The 26,298-nt window shown below is 37.2% G+C and overlaps 1 protein-coding gene across 2 annotated transcripts; it reads left to right on the top strand.

Moving 5' to 3' along the window:
• Nucleotides 1-4,054: 4,054 nt before the first annotated feature.
• TRA2A (transformer 2 alpha homolog) lies at nucleotides 4,055-24,574 on the top strand. Of its 2 annotated transcripts, none has more exons than XM_016217037.2 (8): nucleotides 4,055-4,245; nucleotides 14,166-14,299; nucleotides 17,172-17,337; nucleotides 18,422-18,610; nucleotides 21,015-21,130; nucleotides 22,871-22,993; nucleotides 23,337-23,404; nucleotides 23,728-24,574. In XM_016217037.2, exons 1-8 carry the CDS (start codon nucleotides 4,210-4,212, stop codon nucleotides 23,736-23,738), a joined length of 843 nt encoding a protein of 280 aa, XP_016072523.1. In that variant the 5' UTR covers nucleotides 4,055-4,209; the 3' UTR covers nucleotides 23,739-24,574. The 2 variants fall into 2 exon arrangements, with proteins under 2 accessions (XP_016072523.1, XP_016072522.1); XM_016217036.2 differs by having other exon boundaries at nucleotides 22,868-22,993.
• The last annotated feature ends 1,724 nt before the right edge of the window (nucleotides 24,575-26,298 follow it).

Genomic DNA, 26,298 nt, shown 5'->3' with positions numbered 1-26,298 from the left:
CAAGAGTGAGAGGAAAGATGTCTTACATGTTCATGTTTGCAACTTCTCCCAAGGTCTGCCTGGGTACTGATGTTTTATTAAATGAGAAGACATAAAATAGCAGATAGATGTTATAGATGGTATAATAACATCATGATGATAGTAGGGATGTTATCATAATGATGATAATGAAAGAATTAGGAGTTTTGCTGTTTTCCTTTGTCATGAAGTCCATATTAAAAAGGTATATTTTCCCCATAAAATTGACTATGGCTATTAAGTAATGAGGTCTACTTTAAAATACATAAAAATATATAGGAAGGGGAGTTGCTCCATTAGATATTAAAACTTAAAAGCCTTTATACTTAAAATAGTGTGGTACTGGTGTATGAATAGATTAATAGACCAGGGCAATAGAATAGAAAATCCAGAAATAGATTCAAGTGCATAAGAAAATTTAGTATATGACAAATGTCAAAGGTGGCATCTTACTAGAGCAAAGGTGAGATTTTTAATAAATGGTGCTGGGACAACCGGGTAGCCATCTGGAAGAGGGTAAAGTTAGATCCACATCACATAAACTCCAAATGTAACAAGAATTGCAATGTAAAATATGAAACTATACAACCATTGGAAGAAGACATGAGTGAACTCCTCTTTAACCTCAGTGTAGGGAACATTTTCTAACTATGGCTCAAAATCCAAAGGCAATAAAAGATTAAATTTGACATTTAAAAAGTATATAAAAATATCATAAACAAAATCAAAAGGCAACTGACAAACTAGAAGAAAATGTTTCCAACATACATCACAAATAAGTCCGATATTCTTCGTACATAAAGAACTTTTAAAAACTGAGTGACAAATCCAACAGAAAAAAATGGAAAAAAGACATGAACAGACAATATACAAGAAAGACATATGTGTTTAACCATTTTAAAAGATTCAAACTTACTCTTTTTTCTTTTTCAAACTAACTCTTAAATAGAGAGACCACTTCAAAAGATTCTTTATAGCTAAATCTATGACAATTGAGCAATAAAATAATGATAGCAATGAATTAAAACCCAAAGAAAATAAATATCCATGAGCCCATACTGATAAAAATAACTGAATAAATGAATGAATAATAGAAGAGAACAAGCGTTTCCTTAGAGTAGAATTCCAATTAATAAATGTAGAAGGAATAATGGAAATAGAACTCCACTATTTGACAAATACTCCATTAATAATTATTGCAGGCAAGAAAGTATTATGAGCCTGGCGGGGCAGGGCTCAGCGGTTGAGCATCCACCTAGGACCCAGGAGATTGCAGTTTGATTCCCAGTCAAGGCACATGCCCCGGTTGCAAGCTCCATCCCAGGTGGGAGGTGAGCAGGAGGCAGCCAATCAATGACTCTCTCATCGATGTTTCTATCTCTCTCTCTCTCCCTCTCCTTTCCTCTCTCTGAAATCAACAAAGACATATTAAAAAAGAAAAAGAAAAGAAAGTATTATGAGAAGCAGGATATTTATATAGTCCTTAGGAATACTTTTTCACAAGATACTCTTTTTGATTACAAAAAGAAAGAAAATAATTTTATGGTGGAGAAATCCAGCGAAAACAACCTGATAAACAGTCATGGAGGTTAACATCACCAGTTATGAGACATATTGACATTATGTACCTTCAGATGAGATGCAGTGAGAATACATCACTTCTGTGATATTCCTGCCAAAATGCAGAACCCAAATTTAATCAGGAGAAACATTAGACAAACCCAAATTAAGTATGTCTGCAAAACAACTGGCCAGTACTCTTCAAAAGTTTCAAGGTCATAAAAGACAAAGACTAAAGATTAAAGACAATAACTGAGGAACTATCCAGATTAAAGAGATACAGCAATTAAATGCAGTGTGTAATCCTGGATTGGATCCTAGCCCAGAAAAGAGATATTAGTGAGACAATGAAGAAATTTGAATAAAGTCTGCAGATTAGTTACTAGTGTGTCAATTTTCTGGTCTTAATGATTATACTGTGATTATGTAAGACATTAATACTTGGAGAAGCTGAGTGAAGAGAATTCTTTGTACTATTTTTAAAACCTTTTTAAAAATAAGCTCAAAATGATTGCAAAATGAAGAGGGAAAATAGAACTTGTCCATTTAAATTATTGTCCTTCAACATACTGTCTCTGAGATGTTAGAGATTTATTGTAAAGTTATAATAGTTTTTACCTTTTTTTTTCCCCAAACACAAGCAAAAGTTTATTTAGAAAGTCACAGAGATAGAAAAAGTGAGCCAGCTGGGCTGCATGGGCTCAGGAAACAAGTTACAGAGGCAAAAGAAGGGCCCTTGGAGCTTAGGAGAGAGCAAAGTTATACAGCTTGAGAGTTGAAGAGGGAGGCCTGCTGGGGGGGGGGGGGGGGGGGCTTGATCTTCCTTTTGAAAGTGCTTTAAGTATCAGTTTAATATGACAGAAGAAAAGTAGTTTCTTGTAATATTTTTTAAACTATTATGAAAAATTTCTGTCTCAAAATAGTTGGTTTGTTTGAACCAAGATCATGAGGTACATATTTGATTATGTCTCCTAAGACTCTTAATCTTTAATAATTCATCTTCCCCCCTGCACCCTGGATTCTATTTAATCTGCTGGGGAAATTAGGTTATTTGTCCTGTGGAAGTTAATTACTTCCTCTTGGTGTATATTTTTAAACTTATTTCCCTATGCTCCGTATTTCCTGTTAAACTGTTGATTAGATCTAAGGCTTAATGAGATTTTAGTTGAATGTGGAGGATCACAGTACTTCATAGAAAGTGCTGTGTAGTTACTATTGCATCATATCAAGAGGTGCTTCATGTCTGATTGTCTCACTCTTTTAATGGTGCTAGGATTGATTGGGAAGTTCAGATAGTATCAGCGTGATTTCCCTCATTATAAAGTTCAACAGCTTTTTAAAAGGTAAATGTTGTATGCCTAGCTCTATCAATAAACAGTCAAATCTTGAAATCTTGCCCAGGGGTAGCAATCTTCATAATAATATTCGGTTAATTTTCCTAACGTAGAACTGTTGTTGGAAGGTCCATGTGAAAAAGTATTATGGGAAAAATATTTTTACAAAGAAATTAATGTCAAAAATTGCAAAATACAAATAAAACTCAGTCACCCAAGAAATTATTGCCATGATTGGGAATCAAGTAGATAAATTTAGGAGGTCTTGGTTAGAAAGGTATAAGGAAATATCAAAAAGGAGTAGTAGGGCCCTAGCCCGTTTACTCAGTGCTTAGAGCCTCGGCCCATGGTCTGAAGGGTCCCAGTTCAATTCTGGGCACTTACCTCGTTTGCAGGCTCTATCCCAGGTCCCACCAGGCATCTCTCTCACATCACGTCTCTCTCTCCCTCCCTCCCACTCTTTCTTAAAAGCAATGGGAAAAATATCCTCCAGTGAGGATGGAAAAAAAAAAATAGTAGTAACAGGGCCCCTGGCCAGGTAGCTTGTTTGGTCCCAATGCAAAGGTTTTGGGTGGCATCACCCCTCAGGGCACATGCAAGAAGCAACCAATGAGGGCGTAAGTGGGTGGAACAAGTCCACGTGTCTCGGTCTGTCTGTCTCTCTCTCCCCTCCTCCCCCTTCATCTCTCTCTCAAATCATTTTTTTTTAAAGGAGTAGTACTTAGCTAAGCATTTTGAAGAAGTAAAATTGCCACGACTGTCCCTGGGAGGCGGGGGTTGAGGCAGAGAGGAGAGGCAAGGAGCTGTGACTTTCATTATCGCCCCGTCTGTGCAGGTATTGCTTCCACAGCGCTGCAAAGCGCCAATGTTGGAAAAAGGCAATCGAGCTGCAAAGATCCCACAGTAAAAGCCCGCTAATTATATCTGTTTCCGTTTTTCTTCTGTGCCATCAGAATCCACTTGGAAAATATATAAAGGGGCTAGGGTCAACGAAGGCTCAGCCGGAGCGCGCGCCGCCTCTAGGCCAGGCCCCGCGGGAAATAAAGCCGCGCTGGGGGCGGGGCCCAGCGACGTCACGGAGGCCCCGCCCCCTTACGCTGCGCACCAGGGGGGCCAGGAGGTTTCTGGCGGCGCCGGCGCCATCTTGTAGGAACCTGCGAGCGAGTGGGAGTGGAGCGGGCGGCCGTTGTTGCCGACTCTTTCCTTCTCGCCACGCTCGGGTCCGCGGGTTGACTAGGCCATCGGTCCTCAAGGCGAAACTTGTCTCTTATTTAGTTCTGGGGAGCGCCTGGCCGACATGAGTGATGTAGAGGAGAACAACTTCGAGGGCAGAGTGAGTACAAAGCCGCGGGAGCCGTCTTCGGCGACGGCCCGATGCTCGGGGTTTCACCGGGGAGAGCGCGGTCGCGGGGAGTCCTGCGGGGGTCCGCGGGGAGCAGCCTCTGGAGCCATCGCTGTGGCTTCCTCACATCCCAAGATGGCTTCTGGGTTCCACTCCTGTCCTAAATACCACGGGTAACCCCGGCCCCCTTTTTTGGAGACCGACTGGGACCTGGACTCCTGGGTCCGGTCCTCCCTTCCCCCCCCCCGCAGTGCGTCCTCCTTTCTCGCCACCCCTGAGGTGTGGGTCCCGGTCGCGGTGGGGCGGGAGGAGACGGCGGGGAGTTCCCCTCCGGCCGGATAGTGGTAGGTGCTTCCTACGGTGGCATTTCTGGCGACCCCGAGCATCGTAGAGGGTCTCGGGGTCGCGAGTGCGCGGGGCTGTCGTCCGGGCGGGGAGCAGCTGGCTTGGGACTAGCTGGGGCCTGTGTCTCCTTGGCTCTCTATTGCAGTGAGCGGCCGCGTCTCTGTTGGAACCGGCGGCGTTGCGTCTATAAAGGCGAAAGCCTTGAGGTTGGAGGTGGGACGAGCCCAATGAAGTGGTTAGTCAACGACCGCAACGACCCTTAAGCGTTCTTAAGACGGGAGCTGTGAGGGGAAAACCACGCAAGGAGCCCTTTTTTCCCTTAATGTCCCTTCTGCTTTCCTTTCATTTCAGAATGAATGTGGAAATGCTGTAACGCCTTGTTTTTCTGATTCCATGCTGTTGGGTGGTTGTTGTTTTTCCTCTTCATTGTATCTCAACTTCTAATGCTTTTCCTCCCGTGACCTTTCATCTAGAAATTGACCACTCCTTTACAGGCTTTTACAGTTTAAAAAAAAAAAAAAAGTGGGGGGAACCTTCTGCCTTAATCTTACATAACTGAGCAGATTTCATGGCTCAGTATTTTAAAAATAACTATAGTCAGTTTATGCTATTCACTAACTCAAAACGTTAGCTACAACTTAACAGGCCCTCTCCCATTTCTCAGCCAGCAAAGAGGGCTCAAAGGTTTTCATTATTTGGGATCGATAAATATATAAACATCACAAAGATATGTTATCCTAAGCTTAAATATACCAGAACGTTTATCGGTGTTTGAGTTATATCTCCAAAGTGATCCTCGTGGTGGAAATTGGTGGGAGTTAGCGTGCAACCCTGGAAGCAGAATCCCCAGGCAACGTGGTGTGTTGTATTCTAGTCGCTAGGGGAAACGCATAAAAACACTCAAGGTGTGTGCTGGAGGGAATGAAGTTTGTCTTTTAGAGTTCATAGTATAAACCCCTGGAACCAGACAGTTAAATCAGGTCGATTTAGGCTTTTGTTCTTTTTGAGGAAAGAGATTTAAATCGATTATAAACAAAAAGTCTACTTTTAATTCCTTTAAGATTGGATTTTTTAATCATATAATCTGGAGCACAGATATAAATGAGTAGTTGAACCTGCTTGTTTTTTAGGATGGCATTTTGCTTGTCCCAGCAAACTTTAAAAATCATGTAATAACATTTGGTGGTAGTTGTAAGCTGCTGCTTGTTTTGAAAATGTTAGGTAGTTATGGGAAGGAATTCTGCTGTCCATTAATCTTCTCTTCGATTACTTTAGTACAAGAAATTTCTTTTTGTTAATGTTTTGATTTGGTTTGTGGGGACTGAAGAGGACTTACTATTTGGGACCTTGTTTCCCTTAAGTTCTTATTTTTTCATTGGTCAGGTCGAGAAATGGAGCAAGTTTAAGATAATTGTCGTCTTACCCACTTAATATATGTAAGATTCCTACCCAATTTTAAGCTAAAATGTATGTAGACATTAATTTATTTTAATAGAAAAAGGGTTTTTTCCCTCCCCCCCACCCCTTATAGTGTTTGTGGTCATGGAAAATATTTTTTCATACATGATACCCAAGTATTTTAGTGGGAGTGAACTCTCATTGAATGAATATGTCCATGCTCACCTGTTACTGTTTTTTTTTTTTTTTGTAGGTTGAGGTAATTGTTTTATCCATAATTGGTTAAAGAATTAGAAGAATGCCAGAAGCTTTTCCGAGGATTTACTTTTTTTTTTTTTTTTTTACTTAAAGCAATTCACTAGTGCTTTTGGTTTTTAAAGTACAGTGATTATCTGCTAACCACAAACTAGCAGTTTTTAAAGTTCTTAGAGAACACAATTGTGTTCTTTATATAAATTTAGAAAGGCTCAGAAAAGGATTTCAAGGTGTTTAAAGTAGTTACATTTCAAACTTTTTGACTAAAATAGAGAAAACTGACAGGTCCATATTCAGATTTCATTTGCTTTATCTACAGAGTAAACAGCACACATTAACCCCATCTTACTGAAATGATATTTAGAATTAGAGGCCAACTTTCTAGAGAGTGCAGGACACATTAAAGAGACAGGGCTAATACTAAGGGTTTGTACTTCTATAGAATTTTAGAATCTATGCCCACCCTCCAAAAAACTTTGACATACTTTCGAATTTACTTCTCTCACTAACTTTTCAAGGGTTAGAGTATTATTACCATTTTAGAATTTAAAAACTGAGGCCCAGAAGACCATGCAGCCAGGAATCTGAAATGTACAAGTCCCAGTCATTTGCTCATTGTGTACAGCACTATGTTGTATATATTTTTATTTTTTTTTAAAGAATGCACTGTATTTGTGTCTCCGAGCCATTAATGGATTTTACTAAACACGGTTACAGGAGCTTAATTTTCCATTATAGATTAATGTCTCTTCCATTTTAAAGCACTGGAGTAAAAAAAAACTTTAGGAAAGAAAATATACTTGACTCAGTTTAGTTATGAATAACCCTAAGACTTAACCAACCAAAATTCCCTTCTGCCTGAGGTAAAACTGTTAGGCATCTGCTGCCTTTTTACTATAAAGGCCAGATGTTCTTCAGGGGGAAAAATCTTGAAGTCTTGTTTGAAATGACTGACAGCTCAAATCTAGGTAAAGTAAGTACATAATCAAGTGCTGTGTGATAGAATTAATAAGGAATTCAGAAAAAGGACCTGAGCAGTTCTCTGAGCTACGGAAAGGGAAAACTTTACCTGGTATGTGGAACTTATTTTGGATCTTTTGGTTAGGGAAATGAATATTGATTGTATAGATGTGACAATGAGTAGGTTGCTGGAATAGTGAGAGATCAGAGATTTGACTGAATATGCAGCCAGATAATGGAGGGTTTGAATTTTAAATTTACAAATTTAGACTTAATCTAACATGCAGTAATGAGCCATCTATGGATTATTATTTCTGGGAGTGGCATAATGAAAGGGATTTTAGCACAGAACAAACTGGTACAGGAGGAGCAGCAGAGCAGTTTAAATATTTAAGGAAGGAAATTATGAAAAATCTGGTCTAAACAGGACATCAGTGGGATGTTAAGAATGAGAGACAGTTTCAAGGGCTCCAGGAGAACAGTGGTTCATTAAAACAATTTGCTTGGGGCATGTATATCATGTTAACAAATATTTTAAGTGAAAATGTCTTTTGGAGCTGGAAGTTAGGTTGGCACTTGAGCTATGACTTTGCATGTCAAAAAGAATGAGTTGTTTGCTTCACACAGCTTCAACTAAAATTAGGGTTTCTATCTCAAAAAAATCTTAGTGCCCTTTAGAGAAATTAAGGGGAATGGAAATTAAACTTTTCATATTTTCACTTACTTTGTTCCCCTCTTTCCCTAGATTTTTTAATGAAACTTAGAAAAATATTGAGTCCATCTTTTTTCTCATACCATGACCCTGTGGTTTTAATAGAGGTTAATGATTCTGTTTTGTTTAGGGGAGCATCTTATTCCACAGTTGTCTGTGTTTTGAAGTACAGCTAAAGAGGAAAAATACTACTTATTTCTGCCCCCTTTTTAGAGCTCATTCCTATTTTTTAAAGAGACTCCTAGGGTTCCTCTTAATATATGTGATTATTGACTGGATGATACAAATGAAAAGCAAAACAAATTTGTACCAGTTTGGAATTAAAATTTGTGTGTTGATATTTCATTGAACAGCAGGAATAGGGGAAGGTTTATTGCTTCTGTGAAACCTGATTTATAACAATAGGAGCGATGACTATGCCATTCAAAATCCAGCTTGGTGACTGGCTCCTTTTTAAAAACCAAACAAAAAAACTTAAATTGGGTTTCAAATTTTTCCATTGATGGAAGTTTAAAAATAATAAGTAAGGGTTTAAAATAAACAAATTCAATGTAAATAAAACTGAATTCCTATTTTACAGATAAAATGTCAGCACTTTAGCTTTTAGTTCAGCTAAAATGTTTAGCTTTTAGTTCAGCTTCTTCAGCAATTTCCTTTCTCATCACATCAACCTATTAGAAAAAGATAAAGCTTTCTTTCTTATAGTAGGTGTAGTAGTAAAGTTGAGACAGTCTTATTTGTCTTGGGCTTATCTTCCTAAAGTTAGTATTATCATTATCCAGTTTTTTTGATTGATTGATTTTTAGAGAGAAAGAGAGGAGGGGGCAGAGGGAGAGAGACATTAATTGGTGGTTCCACTTACTCATGCATTCATTGGTTGATTCTGACCTGGGATTGAACCTGCAACCTTGGCATATTGGGATGATGCACTAACCAACAGAGCTGCCCAGCCAGGGCTCATTATCCAATTTTAATGCTCAAATTTTTACATTTGAGATTCTTTCCCTAAAGGGTACTAATTTGCTCAATACAAGTATGTAGAAGGTAAGATTTTTGAAAGGAGTAATGCAAATAATTGTATTCACAGTGCATAACTGTAATTTTACAGATTTATCATAGATGCTGCTTAAGATTTGTACCATTGCTAAAAGAGAATAACGGTTTTGTGACCTGAAAGAATATCAAGAGATTTAAATATTTAGGAATGAGCTCCATTAAGAAATACAAATAAGCTTTATGGACTTGATTTTTGTAAACAAACTAAAGTTATTTACCTAGGATATATATAACAAGTGTGAAATGGCCCTAAATAATCAGCTTAGTTTCCTAGAACTTGCCAGGCAGTGTGAAAAAACTCTGTATCAGTGGGTGCTTGGGCATCAAATAACTAACCATGGAACCTTTGTAAAAGGTATATATTTACATACTGAATTAATACTGATACTTGTTCATATGTCCTAACAGATTTAGCAAGACAAATGGAGGTGAGAAAATGGTAAAGATCAGATGGGGAAAAGAATTAGTAAACCCTGTGAAAGAAAGTTGAGGGGAATAATGAAAGGAAATGTGGTTTCCTCTCCCTCCTTTAAGTTACTGCCCTGTATAGTTGTGTATAGTCCTTATTTTCTCAGGATTTTCATGAAAGATGCAAGTGACTAGGCCTGACCCATTTGAGGTAAAGGAAAAGTTATGATTGTTCCTTGAAACTAAGGCCCTGTAGGTCTTATTCAAGATTCATAAATACTTCATGGCATTAGAAGATGAAAACATAAGTAGAGAATTCTTTGACAGATTCTTATTTTAGTAGTTTGCTTTTAGTTGCCATTTACTTACTGGCTTTATTACACCTAAACCATTTTAGTTCTTTTAAACTTGTTTTCTGTACCTTTGAAATTGTCACATACACTAGCTTTTTGGACGTAACAATTGCTCATGGCATATAAGCTGGCAGGTTTATGAGCCACATTTAAAATCTGTACGAAGATTATAAATTTTACGGTAATTTCATAGTTGTGACATGAATTTGATTATATATGAGTAAAGGCAAATTCTTTGTTAAGCATTTCCAGAATTATTCCAAACTTGACAAAATGTAGACACATACAGTGTTAGAAGATCCACGAGCCTTTGCACGTACAAAGGCACTTTAACCTCACTCAGAATGCATCATACAGGTGTGACCTTAAAGAAAGGGAAATCATTTAAAAATAGCTAATGTTATGAGCATTTGGTATTTTCTTTCTAAGGAATTGCTCTAATAGCAGTTAGGAGTTAATAATTGAGACTGAGAGTATTTCTTTTATAGGCCTAAGAGTCTATAAAAGAAGCAGCCTATCATACTCAAGAGGAAGGAGGCAGAACTGCTATTTCTGTCGACTAAAATGAAAGACAAGTGAACATGGGTTTCCCACATGTCCTAAAGAGTAAGGTTCTTAGTACAGTATAATATAAGTTACTTGGATAATTTAAGCACCCCCTTCCCTTGGACATAAAATTTACCTAAATGTACTAGTGTATTTCTATGGAAACAGATACCCAGTTTCATAAAGTAGTGGGAAAATATATTTTGAAAAAGTTTGTTTCAAAAGCTTATATTCTAGTCATAGAGACTTGAATTTGTGTAAGCTTGGCACTATTACTTGGCATAGAGTTTACCTTGCCATAATAGTAGGATGGGTTACAGTGTGTAGCATTTATATTGGCTATGTGTTTAAGTACTAAGCATATATTGGTGGAATTTTTTCACCTATAATATGATACTAGCTTTATTTAAAAAACCAACACTGCAATTATTGCTTGCTGTAGGAATTGTGTTCTGCAGCAATATGTGCACATATTGAATAACCCATTTTCCTGGTTAAAGGAATAGTAGGTGGTTGTGGTTATTTTCAGTGTGCAAAATACACCTGTATTTTAACACAAAAGAAAGATGGTTCTTAGATGGCTTTATTGAATACTCTTAAATTTCTTAATATTTATGGTTAGCTCCCTCTGTTTTTTGGTTTGGTTTTGTTGGTTTTTTTTGGCTATGTCCTTCAGCTACCATTAGTGATACCTTGATAGTAAAGAACAGTTAAAAAACAAACACATTATTTGAGTGGGTTGTGTGGTGAGAACTTTTTGCCTGACTCTTGGTTTATGATAGAATGCAAGCCTATTTAAGATTTATATTAAAATTTGTGATACGATGTGGCTACAAGTTAAAGGTTGAAAAGGATAATGTAGCATTTGTCCATAAAGGGTTTATTGTAGCCTGGTTTCTGATGTACAGTTCAGTGAAAATGGCATTTATTTGGCACCAACTTTTAAGAAGTAAGTTGCTTAAAAATGGTAAATATTAATATGACCATTTTTCTATGTGTGTGGACTATTGATTAACTACTAGTTCTTACGACAGGCCTTTTTTGGTATATAGTAAAAATAATTCTGAAGAATTAAAGGTATATTTTATTCTTGGCAGTTTATTCTTTTTTTATTTTTTTCCTCTTTATTTAGTTTACATTTTTTTGTGTTAAAGTCTCAAGTCTCTAAATTGTTTCGGGAGGTTAAGCTAATAGTCACAGCTTTGAAACTAGGAGTAAAGAGAACTGTTTCTTAACCTTCAGTGATTCCATGAAGAAATTTATGCAGATTTAGGTTCCCTGATAAAACAAAATTGAAGGGTAGGAAACAAAAGTGGTTAGGTATTTGTAACACCTTGGATAAAAAGCAAGCCATCTTTAAAAATATGCTAATGTCTTTTGAAAAGATATTGTCATATCTTAATGCTTTCTTAACAAATAAAAGGAAAGTTACATTTTTTTCCAATGAGGTGCTGTGCCAGAACTGGGATTTAAAATTTAAGGTGTTATTGATTACCTTGTTTACATTGGTTTCTAAGAAGTGGTAATTTTCAGCATTACTGAATAATTTTCAGCCATTAGTCATGCTGATGAGAGAAGGTTTTAAAATCAAATAGGCACATATATTTAGATCATAAAATTTTTATCCTTTACTAGAAAGCTTCACATAAACATTTAAGAATAAATTTGGTATTTTAATAATACAAGAGTTTTATTTCTGTCCTAGTAAAATTAAAGATTTTACAGTGTCACAGAGCACAAAGCTCTGATATGTATGTATGACAAGGGCTGTGGTGATGTTCATAGATACTGTTCCATCTACTGCTGTTCAACAGTAGCATAAATGAATGTTATACCAGAGGATCTGTTTTATAGCGAGGGGAAGATATTCTTAGCATAGTTAGTGAACCAATCTGTGAAACTGCAATTACAAGCAAAGTATTTGTACCCTTTTTTTAAAAAAGTACTGAATATGCTGCTTTTACAGTTTCAGTGAATGAAAAGGCCTAAATTGCTGTTCTGTTCCAGGCATCTGTCCAGAAATTTAGAGAGTATGTGAGATGTGGTGAAGGACTTACTGTAGATGGCTAAATGGGAAAGGTTAATATTGAACAGGAAAGGTATATATTTCAGTTTTGTTTTCATCTGAAAAAGTAAATATGCTTAGCAGCATTAGTACAGTTCTTGACACTAAGTTAAATGTAAAGGAGAAGTTTTAAGAAGATTGCATGGTAGGTAGTCTGGCGTAAATGAAAATTGGTGTGAAATTGGGATAATTTATTTACACTAGTAATCAAGACTTAAGTTGCCAGAGAAACCAAGCTGCCCATCCTACTTTGGTCGTAAGTCCCTCATGTATCTCAAATTTAAAAAACAGGCTTTTAATCAGTTTGAAATTGTTTGATTTGGCAAGTTTTGGGGGGTTTTTAGTCTGCTTTTTCAGAAGCCAACCAGTTTTCTCATATAGGATATAGTCACTGAACGGAGAGTATAAATATGCATAACTGCATAAAATCTGCAGAACTATGAACAAAAAGAGGTGGGATAAAAATAAAGACCATGTTACTAATTTTGTAATAAATTCTTGTGCATTAAGATACTTAATGGATAATACAGAATTTTAAAATGACACAGTTGCAAAAATACATATATTAGGAATTTATAAGCCAAGGGGAAAATTTTAAGAATTTCATGCTTTCTTTTCCCCTTACTTTTTTCAGAATGCTTGTTTTACTTCAGAACCTACCTCCCTGGTTAAGTTGGAGTGAGCAAAGATAGTGGTCAAACAAAATGGGAGATGTTAGTAATTGTACTAATTTTTTTCTACTTTTTTGAACCTCAGCATGTATCCTGTAATGTTTGAGTTAGATAGGTGTGTACAAATACTTCAGGCTAGGATGCTTTGCATGGCTTAGTGAAAGCTTATTTTAAGATCACTAGGAACCATCAGGTTATAAATTAGTGAAAATGTAAAACGTAGGTGGGGGATTACAGTTCATGTTAGATTTATGCTCGAATTAAGTATTTACATTAAAATTGTTCACATTGTAGGAACTAGGATGAAACATGAAAGGGGAGGAGGGTGAAGAGTATGGTAAAAACATTTAGAAAAATTCAGTAAATTCTCTTTAATTTTTAGAAACTAGACTTTTGAGCAGTTTTAAAGATTATAAAATTGTTTTTTAAATAAACTAGTTATTTGCACTTTACCTGCTGGCTTTCCATTTGGTAGATAACATTCTGAACTCCAGCAGAGTTTTATAATCCCCACGTGCTTAAATATACTAAATGTTCTTTTTCCATTAAGGTTAATGTTCGTGAAGAAATTGAAGAGTTTTTTCCAAGAATGTGGAAGATAAATCAAGATAAAAGAAGGCTAATGAAAAGTATTAAAGATCAGAAAATTAAAATTGAATGGGGGAAAAAATTGAACAGAAGATTGGTCAGATAGAAGCACTTGAATATTTTTTTAAGGCTATTTTGAATTGTTTGAATTGGGGAAGAATACACGAAGTATGAAAAATGAAAAACTCAATGAAGAATGAAGAGAAGTAGAAAGCAAGAGTGAAGTAGAATTAAAAGAATCTGGAAGAATGAATGGGTCCTAGGTTAAGTAAATGTATGGTTTATGTTCCAGTGTCTGTATGATCAAGTTGTAGATGAATTTGCATGATTACTTAGTTAATAGAGGATTGGTGATCTGGTTCAAGTAGGGAATTATTGAGGACAGTTAGCAGTATTAACAATGGGTTATTAATGAGCTGAAATTTTTTCTGGAGGGTGTTGCCTAACCATTTGTTTTTCAGGAGCAATCAATATAAATAATTACGGTACTTTAAATGTTAGGTGTTAGGCATCTACGTGACCAGTGCCATTTGTAATACTGTCTTCTTTGTTAGGAGTCTCGCTCTCAGTCAAAATCTCCAACGGGAACTCCTGCTCGTGTAAAATCGGAGAGCAGGTCAGGATCTCGTAGTCCATCAAGGGTTTCCAAACATTCTGAATCCCATTCTCGATCAAGATCAAAATCCAGGTATGTGTGTTTAAAATAATATTTAAAATGCTTTCCTTGGATTTTTCAGGGCAAAGTAGTTTTTCCCCAAAATCCCTCATTTTTACTGCATTTTGTGTAGAAATTTCACCAAAGATTCAAAATCATGAAGTAGTTTTCTCAAACTGTTTAGAAATGGAGTTTAGAAATTAATAACACATTCTAGATAAAGACTTAGGTAAGGTAGAATTATCTCTAAACTCTATCAGATACTAGCTAGCTAGCAAAGCAAATTAAATGTCAGTTGATTTAAATGTGCTTAGCATTTGAGGATTAGTGTTTGATTTTATTTCAGTAATATTTGCACAACAAAAGTAATTTTCTTGGCATGTAATTTAGTGCAGAGAAAGTTGATACATGTATGTTGTGCTGGTTATCAAAATGATGGGAGAAGCTTTTTCAAGATTCACATTCCATCTTTACCTGAAGATTCCGACTTAGGTCCAGGGTGGAACTCTGGTCAGATGTAATTGGGGCGGGAGGATCCCTGGGTGATTAAGAGCCCCTACCACTATGACCTCAACAAAACTCTCTAGTAACCACTGCAAGGTTCACTGTACCAGATATCCCAGGTGTGCTGGGGTGGAGAAGACAGCCTGGGCAGTTAGTTTGATAAATCATTGTAATTTCTTGATTAGAGACAATTTATGTTTTTGAATTGAGACTGCTTGTAAGGGGATATGAAACAGAAGAGCCATTTAAAAGACTACTTTCTTTGAGGTCCACAGCTATGTCTTTTTCTCTATTGTATCCATCCAGCCCAGTGCTTGATTTACTAACCACTCTAATTAAATCCACATGTGCAGAATAGCACTGGTTAGAATTTGGGGCTAGAAACAGAAATGGACATATTTTTATTTAAGGACCTTTGCATTTGCTGACCTCAGCCTAGAATTCTCTGCCCTCAGATATTCTCTCATTACTTGATTCACTTCCCTGCTCGTATGTCACCCAAAAACATTAAATAAGATAGAAACTTTTTATTCCCTTACTCTTTTTTTAAAAATATATTTTTATGGATTTCAGAGAGAGGAAGGGAAAGGGGGAGAGAGAAACATCAATGATGAGAGAAAGTCATTGATCAGCCACCTCCTGCACCTACCCCCCTCTGGGGATTGAACTGCAACCCAGGCATGTGCCCTGACCAGGAATTGAACTTCAATCTCCTAGATCATAAGTTGATGCTCAACCGCTGAGCCATGCTGGCCGGCCTGTTCCTATTCCTTATTCTTAATTTTTTTTTCTTAATACTTGTCACCATCTATCTAGGGGGCGGGGCATTCCTGAAATTAATGTCACTTCATTACTATTTAAAAGTAACAATTGATATTTTAAATGACAGCTTTTCTTACTGTATTTTTGTTTGTTTTTTTAAAAATTGAGACTGTAAATTAGTGCTAAGGAAAATGGGAAATATCCTGTTTGGTATTCTTGTACAAACATGTTTTCTTCATACACATCCCATCCCACCCCCCAAATGATTAATTTCTTTTAAGATAGTAGGCATCTCATTTTATTGTTTTTTGTTCCCACTCAGAAGCCTTTGTTTGCCCCTTTCAATAAATCTGTACTCTCAGCTTGATATTCATGCTTTTACACAGTGTTGTGTTGATCCTTTCCTAATCTTCACTCTCATTATTTCCTTTGTAAGTATCCTGATTCCTTGCTGATTATACTGTTTTGCAGTTCTCTGATGATGTCTCCATGTCTTCTTGTCAAGGAAACTTTGCTCTTGCTATTCCTAGGAAGGACACTTTCCCCCTGTCTGCCTAGTAAAGTCTGTTATGTGTCCTAGCTTTATTGTTAGCCACCTTTGTTTTGAACAATCTTCCCTCTTTAGTTTTATTTCCTACACCCACATGCTCTCTTTTTAAACTTTCCAGCTCTTAGCATATATAACATTTATTGAGTACCTGCTTTATAGAAGTTATTTTGTATGACTGTCATCACTGCTGGTCTGGGTGTTTAGTTAAGGATGAGTCATATGAATAGTAAATAAATTAATAGGCCAAGAAAAGAGACTGAGAACCACTGGAAATAATCAGGGGTGGAAAGTGAGCTAGGGAATCATTGGTGGAGAGATGAGTGAGAAGTGTAGAAAGCTTGAGGAAATTGAAGACTTAGATTAAAGGGCATTTTTGTTAATTAGTAGATGTTAAGTTGCAGCAAGCTAAAGAAAGATTGGAAAGGAAATGATACTTAACATTGAAGGGAATATAGCACTATATTGAGATAATAAATGATTTGCCTAAAGGATTTTATTGTGGTGGTATTGGTTTGTTTTGTCTTTTTTTGTGGTAAAATACACGTAATAATCTCAACTATTTTAAAATGTGCAGCTAGGTGATGTTATATACATTCACACTGTCGTACAACTATCACCACCATCCATCCCTGAAACTTTCCATCTCTTGTAAAACTAAAACTATACCCATTAAACAATGACTCCCCATCTCTTGGCAATGACCATTTTACTTTCTGTCTTCATGATTTTGACTACCAAGTACCTCATGTAAGTGGAATCATACAGTATTTGTTTTCTTGTGACTGACTTGTTTCACTTAGCATAATGCCCTCAAATTTCATCCATGTTGAATATTGCAGAATTTCCTTCCCAGTGGTAGTCAGGTTTTTTTGCTTTTGTTTTTAAAGAAACTAGAGTCTTCACATACTTGTAAGGTGAAAAGAGTGAATGTGAAGGGCTAGACTGAGAGCAAGGAGGAGATTGTAATGACTAGGAGAACAAGGGGAAGGCTCCCTTCCTCAGAAAGGAGTGAAAAGTAAGCAGGGATATATGTAGGTCCTTGGCAGTAACCATGTGTTTCAGTATTATCTAAATTTATTTCTCTCCAAGGTCCAGGTCAAGGAGGCATTCTCACAGACGTTACACGCGATCCAGATCCCATTCTCACTCTCACAGGAGACGTTCTCGAAGTAGGTCATACACACCAGAATACCGGCGTCGAAGGAGCCGAAGTCATTCTCCAATGTCTAACCGGAGAAGGCATACAGGCAGCAGGGTATGTGGTTTTCATAGATTAATGAAAGCTTATTTTGTCTTTAATAATGTGTTTCGTCATAGCATAATATCTTCCTTTATGAGAGCAAGACCATTGTTTAAAAAAGTAGTGCTCAAGAAGCATCCTTGAGGGTATGGATATTATTTAATATACATTTAAGTATTTGTCTTTTCTTGACTTCTGAGCAGTTAAAAGAGATGAAATTTGGGGAGAAATTATATGTTCCAAGAAAAAGTTGGGGGACAGCCCGGCCAGGCGTGGCTCAGCGGTTGAGCATCGACCTAGGATCCAGGTGATCGGGGTTCAATTCCCGGTCAGGGCACATGCCTGGGTTGTGGGCTTGATCAGTGACTCTCATCATTGATGTTTCTCTCTCTCTCTCTCTGAAATCAATAAAGATATATTTTTTAAAAAGTTGGGGACAGACAACAAGTAAAGACGGAAAACTATATAAATAGCTAGCACTCATAGTGTGAGCACTGTGCAGAGTTACTTAATACTCTTAACATCAGTGAGGCAAGTTACCGTGCTATGGATAAGGAAATTGAGTCTGGAATATATGACGCTGAGGTTTGTTTTCCGGCTAACTGGCAGAGCCAGGTTTCAACCAGACTCTTCACTCTAATGTTCCTGTGCTTAACTACTATGCTGCTCTTCTCCATGTGATACTGCATACTCCCCTGTAAATCTGCTAAGGAATGGGGGGGCATGTAATCAGCAGTTGCAGGTGAAGTCAGATTGAGTACACATCTAAAAGGGATGTAAAACATTTGAATAAACTGGAAATATGGCATTAAACTAAGGATGAATTCTTAGTATACATTCTGAAAATTGCTGGGCTAGAAAGTAGGGTTGTTTTTATTCAGGCTACATACAACCTGAAGTATATTCCAAAGAGGGCCTGCGTGTATTGTGAACTGTAGGGTATAACTCATCTGGTTTTTTTCCTCTTAAATTATTTCCAAGTCACTTGAAACAATGTAGTCTTTGTGTATTGGATGAGGTGTTTTAAGCATAGTATTTCTGTGTATTAATGTTTATTTTAATTTGGAGCTTAAAGTTAAATGACATCTTTACTCAATAGGCAAATCCAGATCCTAATACTTGTCTTGGAGTGTTTGGCCTCAGTTTGTACACAACAGAGAGAGATCTTCGTGAAGTATTTTCTCGATACGGACCATTGAGTGGTGTCAATGTGGTTTATGATCAGCGAACTGGACGATCACGAGGATTTGCTTTTGTCTATTTTGAGAGAATAGATGACTCAAAGGAGGTAATTTTGTTTTTATAATTGTCACTTTGAACATTTTCTGATGTGCATGATTATAGTATTGAGTTACTATTTAAAGTTGATTAATAGACTCCCAGTTCCATAAACATGTCCTCTTTAATTCTTGACCTGGTTCAAACTCTGGTTCTTAGTGTTAAAATTAGAATGGCCAGTTTCACGCTCTGGTATAGGCATATCCTTATTGAAATCTCTCGTAAAATGAAATGTTAGCCCTAGCCGGTTTGGCTCAGTGGTTAGAGTGTCAGCCTGCGAACTGAAGGGTCCCAGTTTTGATTCCAGCCAAGGGCATGTACCTCAGTTGCAGGCTTGATCCCCGGCCAACCCTGTGCATGTGGGAGACAACAGATTGATGTGTGTATCTCACATCAGTGTTTCTCCCCCCCCTTCTATTCTGAAAAGCAATGGAAAAAATATCTTCACGGTGAGGATTAAAAATAATAATAAAGTGAAATGTATATGTCTGAGTTAATGGAAAAATTGAAGCATGTGTTACTTTTAAATAAGTCTTATTCATGCTCCAAGCCGGTGATTCAATTCACTTTTTAGAATTGTGGTGGTTAGGTTTAATTTTGTTTCTTATTAGCTCCCCATGTATAGAAAAGAGCTTTTTCTAGTCTTTTAATATTCATCTATCATTCTGTTCTATAATTGAAAAATAATACATGAAAAGAGTTAGTACTCTTTAATCTTTGTTTGGTGCCATTCTTAATTTGCCTAACTGGATGATTTGAAATACTGCCATTCTGATGTAATAGGTATTGGATTATAAAGGAAGCAGTAGGCTTGCTTTCTCTGTACTAAAAGTTTATAGTGATTGAGCTAGAAAACTCCATTTTAAAGAATTAGAAGCTCATTATTAAGGCTCTATCAAACCTTAATAAATGACAAGTACTAGCATTTCTTTTTTGTACCATTTTACGTGTGACAGTAGTTGGATATAGGTCATTATTGCTGTATGCGTCAACAGTGTTTGATTGCAACATAAGCAATCATAATAAATGTTAGCTTATCTTTTAAAAATAATAATGGCCAAGGATGATATTAAACATCCTACAGTGCACAGCATAGAACTAGCAGCCCCAAAATGTTAGTAGTGCTGTGGTTGTAAAACCCTGGAAAAGTCGATAACAAAATAAAGTTTCAGGTTGTGAGACCTTTATGTGATAGGCATTCTGATGTTTTGTCAGTATTGTTTTTTACTGTTACGTATAGTATATAGTAGTTCCCCCTTTCCCACAAGGGGATACATCCCAAGACCTCAGTGGATGCCTGAAACTGCTGATAGTGCCAAACTTTTCACTTAAAAGAAGCACTTTTTACAGCTTCTCTTTGGCATATTCGAATTGCCAGCATTGCTATTCTTATGCTTTGGGGCCATTAGCACAAGCACTGAGATACTGTGACTGTTGATCTGACAACCCAGACAGCCACTCAAGTTGCTAACAGGGGACTGGGGTGGAGTAGCTTATACAGTGTGTGTATGCTGGACATGGTTGATTCACATCCCAGCAGGGACAACACACAATTTAAAACTTATGAATTGTTTAATTCTGCAGTTTTCCATTTTAATATTTTCATCCCAGGGTTGACTGTGGACAACTGAAACTGCTCATGGGGGAGGAGGGCTACTGATTTGCTTATTCCTGTTCTCAGCTGAGGGCTTAAGGTGTAAATGTAGGAATACCAAGACACATGACGTGAAGTGAATGTTGAAAATTGTGAACAATATTACAATTCAAATTTTTTAAAACTTGAAACTTATTTGTCTTATCTCTCTATTCTTCCTCCCAGGTTTATTCCTGGGTAAAATAAAATGAAAATGGCAACTTTACTTAGTAGCAAAGAACTTCATGCAAATTTGTTTAAAGTGATTTAGGTATTATTGCATTTATTGGTATTAGTGTTGAAGGTCAAAGTGATAGGGAATGTAAATGCAGATATAAAGACAGGAGCACTAATGAGAGGTTTGAGGTTCCTTTCTGTTTGCAGGTCACTAGGTGGCAGTATGTTCTTAAGGAATGGCTTGACTAGTTTAGACTTGGCAGTTGAATTGCAATTTCTGCTTTGAATTGTCCAGACTGAAATTAGTCACGACAGCCTCAAAGTTATGCAGGCTTCCCTGAATTGTGCAGTTCCTTCTCTGTGGCTGTAGCTGCCCCCAGTCTTTCAACACAGGCTTGCTTGTGTGTCCATGTGGACATTAGAAAACTCAACACTGTTGAGATGCATATAACAGGGATTAGTATGTAAAATCCTACCCCGTTTGAAAAATAAGTGGGCAATTTTAATTTTTGAAATTTCAATTGGAAAATGCTTCATTTATTAGCTTTTATAGTCTCTCCTTGGTGAATTTTGCTTGACTTTCTATGCCTGTCCTCCTTTAAAGGCTATGGAAAGGGCAAATGGAATGGAGCTGGACGGTAGAAGAATTCGTGTGGATTATTCTATCACCAAGAGAGCGCACACACCTACACCAGGCATCTACATGGGCAGACCAACTCAGTAAGATTGCATGTTTCCTAAGCTAAACTATTTTAGCCAGACATCCACCAGAAACGTCTACAAAATTTTGATTAGTCAAAAGATAAATTTTTTCCTATAATTAAAGTGTAAGTTTATTTAATTTATATATATTCTTTGAATCATTGTATTTATTTTCTTATATATACAATTGACCCTTGAACAACGCAAGGGGTAGGTGCACTAACTCCTGTACAGTCAAAAATCCACATACTGCCCGGTTGGGCGTGGCTCAGCAGTTGAGCATCGACCTGGGATCCAGGCGATCCGGGTTCAATTCCCAGTCAGGGCACATGCCCAGGTTGTAGTCTCGATCAATGACTCTCTCATCATTGATGTTTCTATCTCTCTCTCTCCCTCTCCTTCCTTCGCTGAAATCAATAAAGATATATTAAAAAAGTCTAAAAATCCACATACAAGTTTTAACTCTGAAAACTTAGTTTTCCCTTAGTATCCGCCAGGGATTGGCTCTAGGACCCCTATGGATACCAAAATCTGTGATGCTCAAGTGCCCTATGTAAAATGGTGTAGATCAATGCATACAGTTGGCTGTCTGCATCCACAGACTCCCAACCATTGATTGAAAACAGTACAGGTATTTATTTATTGGGGGGAAATCTGTGTATAAGTAGGCCATGCAGTTCAAGGGTCAATTGTGTGTGCGTGTGTGCGCGCACATGCGCGGGTGCAGGTAGAGTAACTAAAACTATTGATGTGCATTTCTGGCCCTTGGTCCTATACAAATAGAAAAATTATTAGACACTAGAAAAATACCATATGCTTTTAAGAAAGTATTTATTCCCTTTCTATTCTTTTTTTATTTCTTTCCTTTTTTTTTTTTTTTTTTAATTGATTTGGAGAGAGAGAAACATCAATCAGTTGCCTCCCGCACCCACCCTGACCAGGAATCGAACCCGCAACCTGCGCGTGTGTTCTGACCAGGAATCGAACTCATCACCTTTTGGTGTACGGGACGCTCCAGCCAACTGAGGCACACCACCAGCACTCCCTTTCTGTTATGTAACCTGGGAAGCCTCTGTAGGGAAGAGTTTTACTGATATTAGCATTTGTTTTTTTAAAAAAAGCTTTACATTATGTAGAGAACATAAATGAGAGTATTCTTGACTTTTTTTAATTGCTTTGACTCAGTCATAAGGATACACATTGTAGTGTTTTGGTATTGCTTCCCAGCACAGTTCATTTCACCTTGTTGAAAAAGTCCTGGTGAGTTAGTCAGTGCATTAATAGAAGAGCAGTTTAGCCTGGCATGTGGCTCAGTGGTTGAACATCCACCCATGGACCAGGCCGGATTGGATTCCCAGTCAGGGCACATGCCTGGGTTGCAGGCTTGATCCCCAGTAGCGGGTGCGCAGGAGGCAGCTGATCGATGATTCTCATCATTGGTATTTCTGTCTCTCCCTCTCCCTTTCTTTCTCTGAAATCAATAAAGACATATTTAAAGAAAAAGAAAGAAGAGTTTCTAGTTTTGAGAGTTGTGTGAAATCTTTCCTGGTTATTTGTGTAATGAATAGGAAGTCAGGCAGAATACTGTCAGCGGCAACAAACTAAGACATGGGGTAGCTGGCGTTAAAGGGCTACTCTTTCCCTTACCTTGCCTCCTTCCTCCATTTTATTTTACTTAAGTACCATTTTGTTGTATTAAGTGATACTGGAAAATAGTCGTTCACATTGATGTAAAATGTTTACATTTTTCCGTAGTAGTGGTGGTGGCGGAGGTGGAGGCGGTGGTGGAGGCGGAGGAGGTGGCAGACGGCGGGATTCTTACTACGATAGGGGATACGAGCGTGGTTATGACAGATATGAAGACTATGATTACCGGTACAGGTAATATACAGCTTGTGGTTTCTGTTCTAAATTAAGTGATAGTGGTATTTGGCACTTTTGATTTATGTTTGATATGTATTAATAAAAATATTTAAAAGATTTTATATGATACTTTCTTGAGAAAGTAGGAAAAAATGACTTTCTCAAGACTGAGTACAGAGGTTAAATTCACATTTGCCAGTATTTGGTTGTGCCATGTACTTACTGTTTTAGTATCATTGGCACACAGAGAACTTAGTAATTATTATCTTGAGTCCATCATTATTTTGAATGACAGGGAATTTTTATTTTCATCCACCTCAGTGGACTATGTGTATGCTAAGTAATCTTTTGTTTCCTACAGAAGAAGATCACCTTCTCCTTACTATAGTCGATACAGATCACGATCAAGATCTCGTTCCTACAGCCCAAGTACGTCCTCTGCTTTTGTGGCATTAAGAACCTCGTTTCTGGGTGGGGGATGAAGAGGTTCTTAATATATGGTGATGGGAGAAGATAGGACTTTGGGTGGTGGGCACACAGAGCAATATACAGGTCTTGTAACATAGAAACCCACACCTGAAACCTCTGTTTATACTGACCATTGTCACCCCAATACATTTAATATATAAAAAAAGAACATTTCCAATTGATGGTTGATTTTAGAAGATTAGGGTTATGTGGTGACTGTTAATAGAAAAATAATAGGCAGGTCAACTATAATTGTCCTTTAACTTTTTTTCCTTCTCTTTCAGGACGCTATTGATGAAGAGAATGATTGCAGTTGAGAATCTTTTTCTCTCTCGTTTGATTCTGGGTTTCCCTGAGCTTCTAATCCTTCCTGCTTCTTAAAAAGAATCTGTAAAAAAACCTTTGGTTTATTTAGCATCCACACTTTGTCAATTGTATTGCTGTTTTCCACCCTTTTTATTATACTCTTAAAGATGTGTCATTTTGAATAGTTGAACATCTTGAGTAAAAAAGGAACCCCCAGTGTTAAATGATTTTTTTTTTTCTTTGCTTTTACAGAAAATTAACTCCTGGCTAATCAAAAGAGGAAAGAAATGATCTTTTTAAAGCTTCTTTTGTGTTAGATAACTGTATTAGATATTGTATTAGAAATCTACATTTATAACAAACTCCTTTTTTAATTTTCTTTTGGGGAAGGTAGTAACACATAAAGTAGTTCAGTCATGTCGGGTTTGTCGGGTGGCATGGAGCAAATAGTTGAGTGTAGAAAGTTTGAAGCTATAAAAGAAAACACTTGGTCATTTCTTTTGAAAATATGGAAATTTTGAACCTTAATGATTCATTTTTTCTAGAGATGGAAAGCTTGCGGACTCCTATAAAACGTATTTAAACTACATCTGTTAAAACTTACAAAGTGTGATTTTTTTGTGTGTGTTGAATTTATTGAAGTATTCTCTTAATCAGTGAAGGACAACCCTTATTATTTATTTATTAGAGCAGTTGTATACTTTCCTTTTAGAAATTTTGGTATGGAACAATGGTTAAGCAGGCTGTTGTATCGTATAGAGTTCTTAGAGGATATGTGTGGGGAAAAGTAGTCTCCTTTCAAATAAAAGTTAATTTCTTTGAAAATGGGACTGTCTCTTTATTGTGTTAAAAATGGGAAAATATAATGATTGATTTGGTAAGCAGTCCTCCCTTTTTCCTAACATTTTTGCTTACACCTAAATGTAGTCCTTGTCTCTTCAGTCTTTAAAAACCTTTGTTTTACTCTTCCATTTTTATTGACCACCTTGTAAATATTGAGAGTCCTTCAGCGTGGTATTTCATACTGAATAAAGATAATATGGTTCATGTCTTCAAAAAGTCCACATTCTAGTAGGAAACAAACGACTGTACTGTAAGGTAAGAGGGGGATGTTTTGGCAAAGAGGTGTCTGATCTGTCAGATGACCTTTATATAAAGTATAGATCCCAGCTGGTGTGGCTCAGCTGAGCGTCGTCCCATGCAACATGAGGTCACTGGTTTGGTCAGGGCACATGTCTTGTTTGTGTGCTCGATCCCCAGTAGGGGGCGTGCAGGAGGCAGTGGATCGATGATGTTTCTCTCCATGTTTCTATCCCTCTCTCAAAATCAATAAAAACATTTTTTTAAAAATGCTGCTATAAACTTTTGATTTCGACTTTAAAAAACTAACTTTTCAAAATGTCTGTCTTAGAAAAATTATTTTTGCTAGTAAAGACTATCCAAAGAACAAAGCAAACTCTTGTTGGTCCCAGGAGGGGTTTTGTTCTTTAAGCCAGGTTATTAAAAGACAGATTCATTGCCCTAAAGAGAACATTACTAATCTGTTGACTATGGAAATACTTTAAAATTTATATCAACAAAAAATTATAACAGCCCCCAATCTGGAAGAAATTGGCGATATGAAGAGACATTAAACATAATGTAGGTGCGTTACATACGTGTTGATGGAGAGAAAAAGCAGGGAAGGAGGAGGGAAGTAAGGAAGGTGGGAATACAAATTTAAATAGGGCAGTCTGGAGTCTTCCCTGAGAAGGTGAAGTTTGAGTAAAATCTGAAGGCAATGGGAGCCTTGTAGATACCTGGAAGAGCAGGTTAGGGGTAGGAAACAGCAAGTGTAATGGCCTTATAAGGCAGAGGAATACCTGGAATGTTAGACAAGAGAAGACAAAGATGATAACCTTAGGGGCTGGGCCCTGCTCAAGAGGGGAAGGGGGTTGAGAGGTGTGGTTTCAACTTGAATCAAGTTTTTTTATAGAAGGGAACAGCTGTCAGAAGTGGGTGCATTGGTGTAATGTTACAGATACTTGGATATAAGGCTTAAAGACTAGATGTGTTACATTGTATGGATGTGCAACATAGAAATAAAAATTGGGTATTTCTGGGCCTCTTCTGTTACCTATATTAAAGTGATTTAAAAAAAAAAATGTTTCTAATTCCTTACAACAGTGGTTCCTACTTATTTGGGTGGGGGGAGGGGGGGTGACTCATGGAGCCCTTAAAAATCTGGGGGAAAAATGCAATATGTCTTCCTAGAAAATGCACATAGAAAATTTGTGTATACAAATACTTGGGTTTTAAATCATTTTGTGCATAGATAAAATCTATAAGAATATGCACCAGTTTTCTAACAGTGGTTAGTTACCCTATGAAGTGTGGAGAGGAACAATTTTACATAGAAATTCAAGGACATCATGCAAACCTCTGGACAAAAGCTCCTGTCATAGACATCACCTATGGAATCAGAGAGACTTGCCTGGCTGCTTGTTTTTTAGGATGTGGCTTAGAACACTTGAATTTCCTAGCACCTTGAGCACTATGAAGCACAAATA

This window comes from Miniopterus natalensis, chromosome 10 (assembly GCF_054644295.1).
Source record: "Miniopterus natalensis isolate mMinNat1 chromosome 10, mMinNat1.hap1, whole genome shotgun sequence".
NCBI lineage: Eukaryota > Metazoa > Chordata > Mammalia > Chiroptera > Miniopteridae > Miniopterus > Miniopterus natalensis.
This window is presented reverse-complemented; position numbering and strand designations above follow the sequence as displayed.

What these genes read in the sequence shown, in the direction of transcription:
- TRA2A (XM_016217036.2), top strand. Translation starts at nt 4,210, where the DNA reads ATGAGTGATGTAGAGGAGAACAACTTCGAGGGCAGA. An exon ending in GAATAGATGACTCAAAGGAG is followed by an intron (nt 18,611 to 21,014) that starts GTAATTTTGTTT and finishes CCTCCTTTAAAG; the next exon opens with GCTATGGAAAGGGCAAATGG. An exon ending in GACTATGATTACCGGTACAG is followed by an intron (nt 22,994 to 23,336) that starts GTAATATACAGC and finishes TGTTTCCTACAG; the next exon opens with AAGAAGATCACCTTCTCCTT.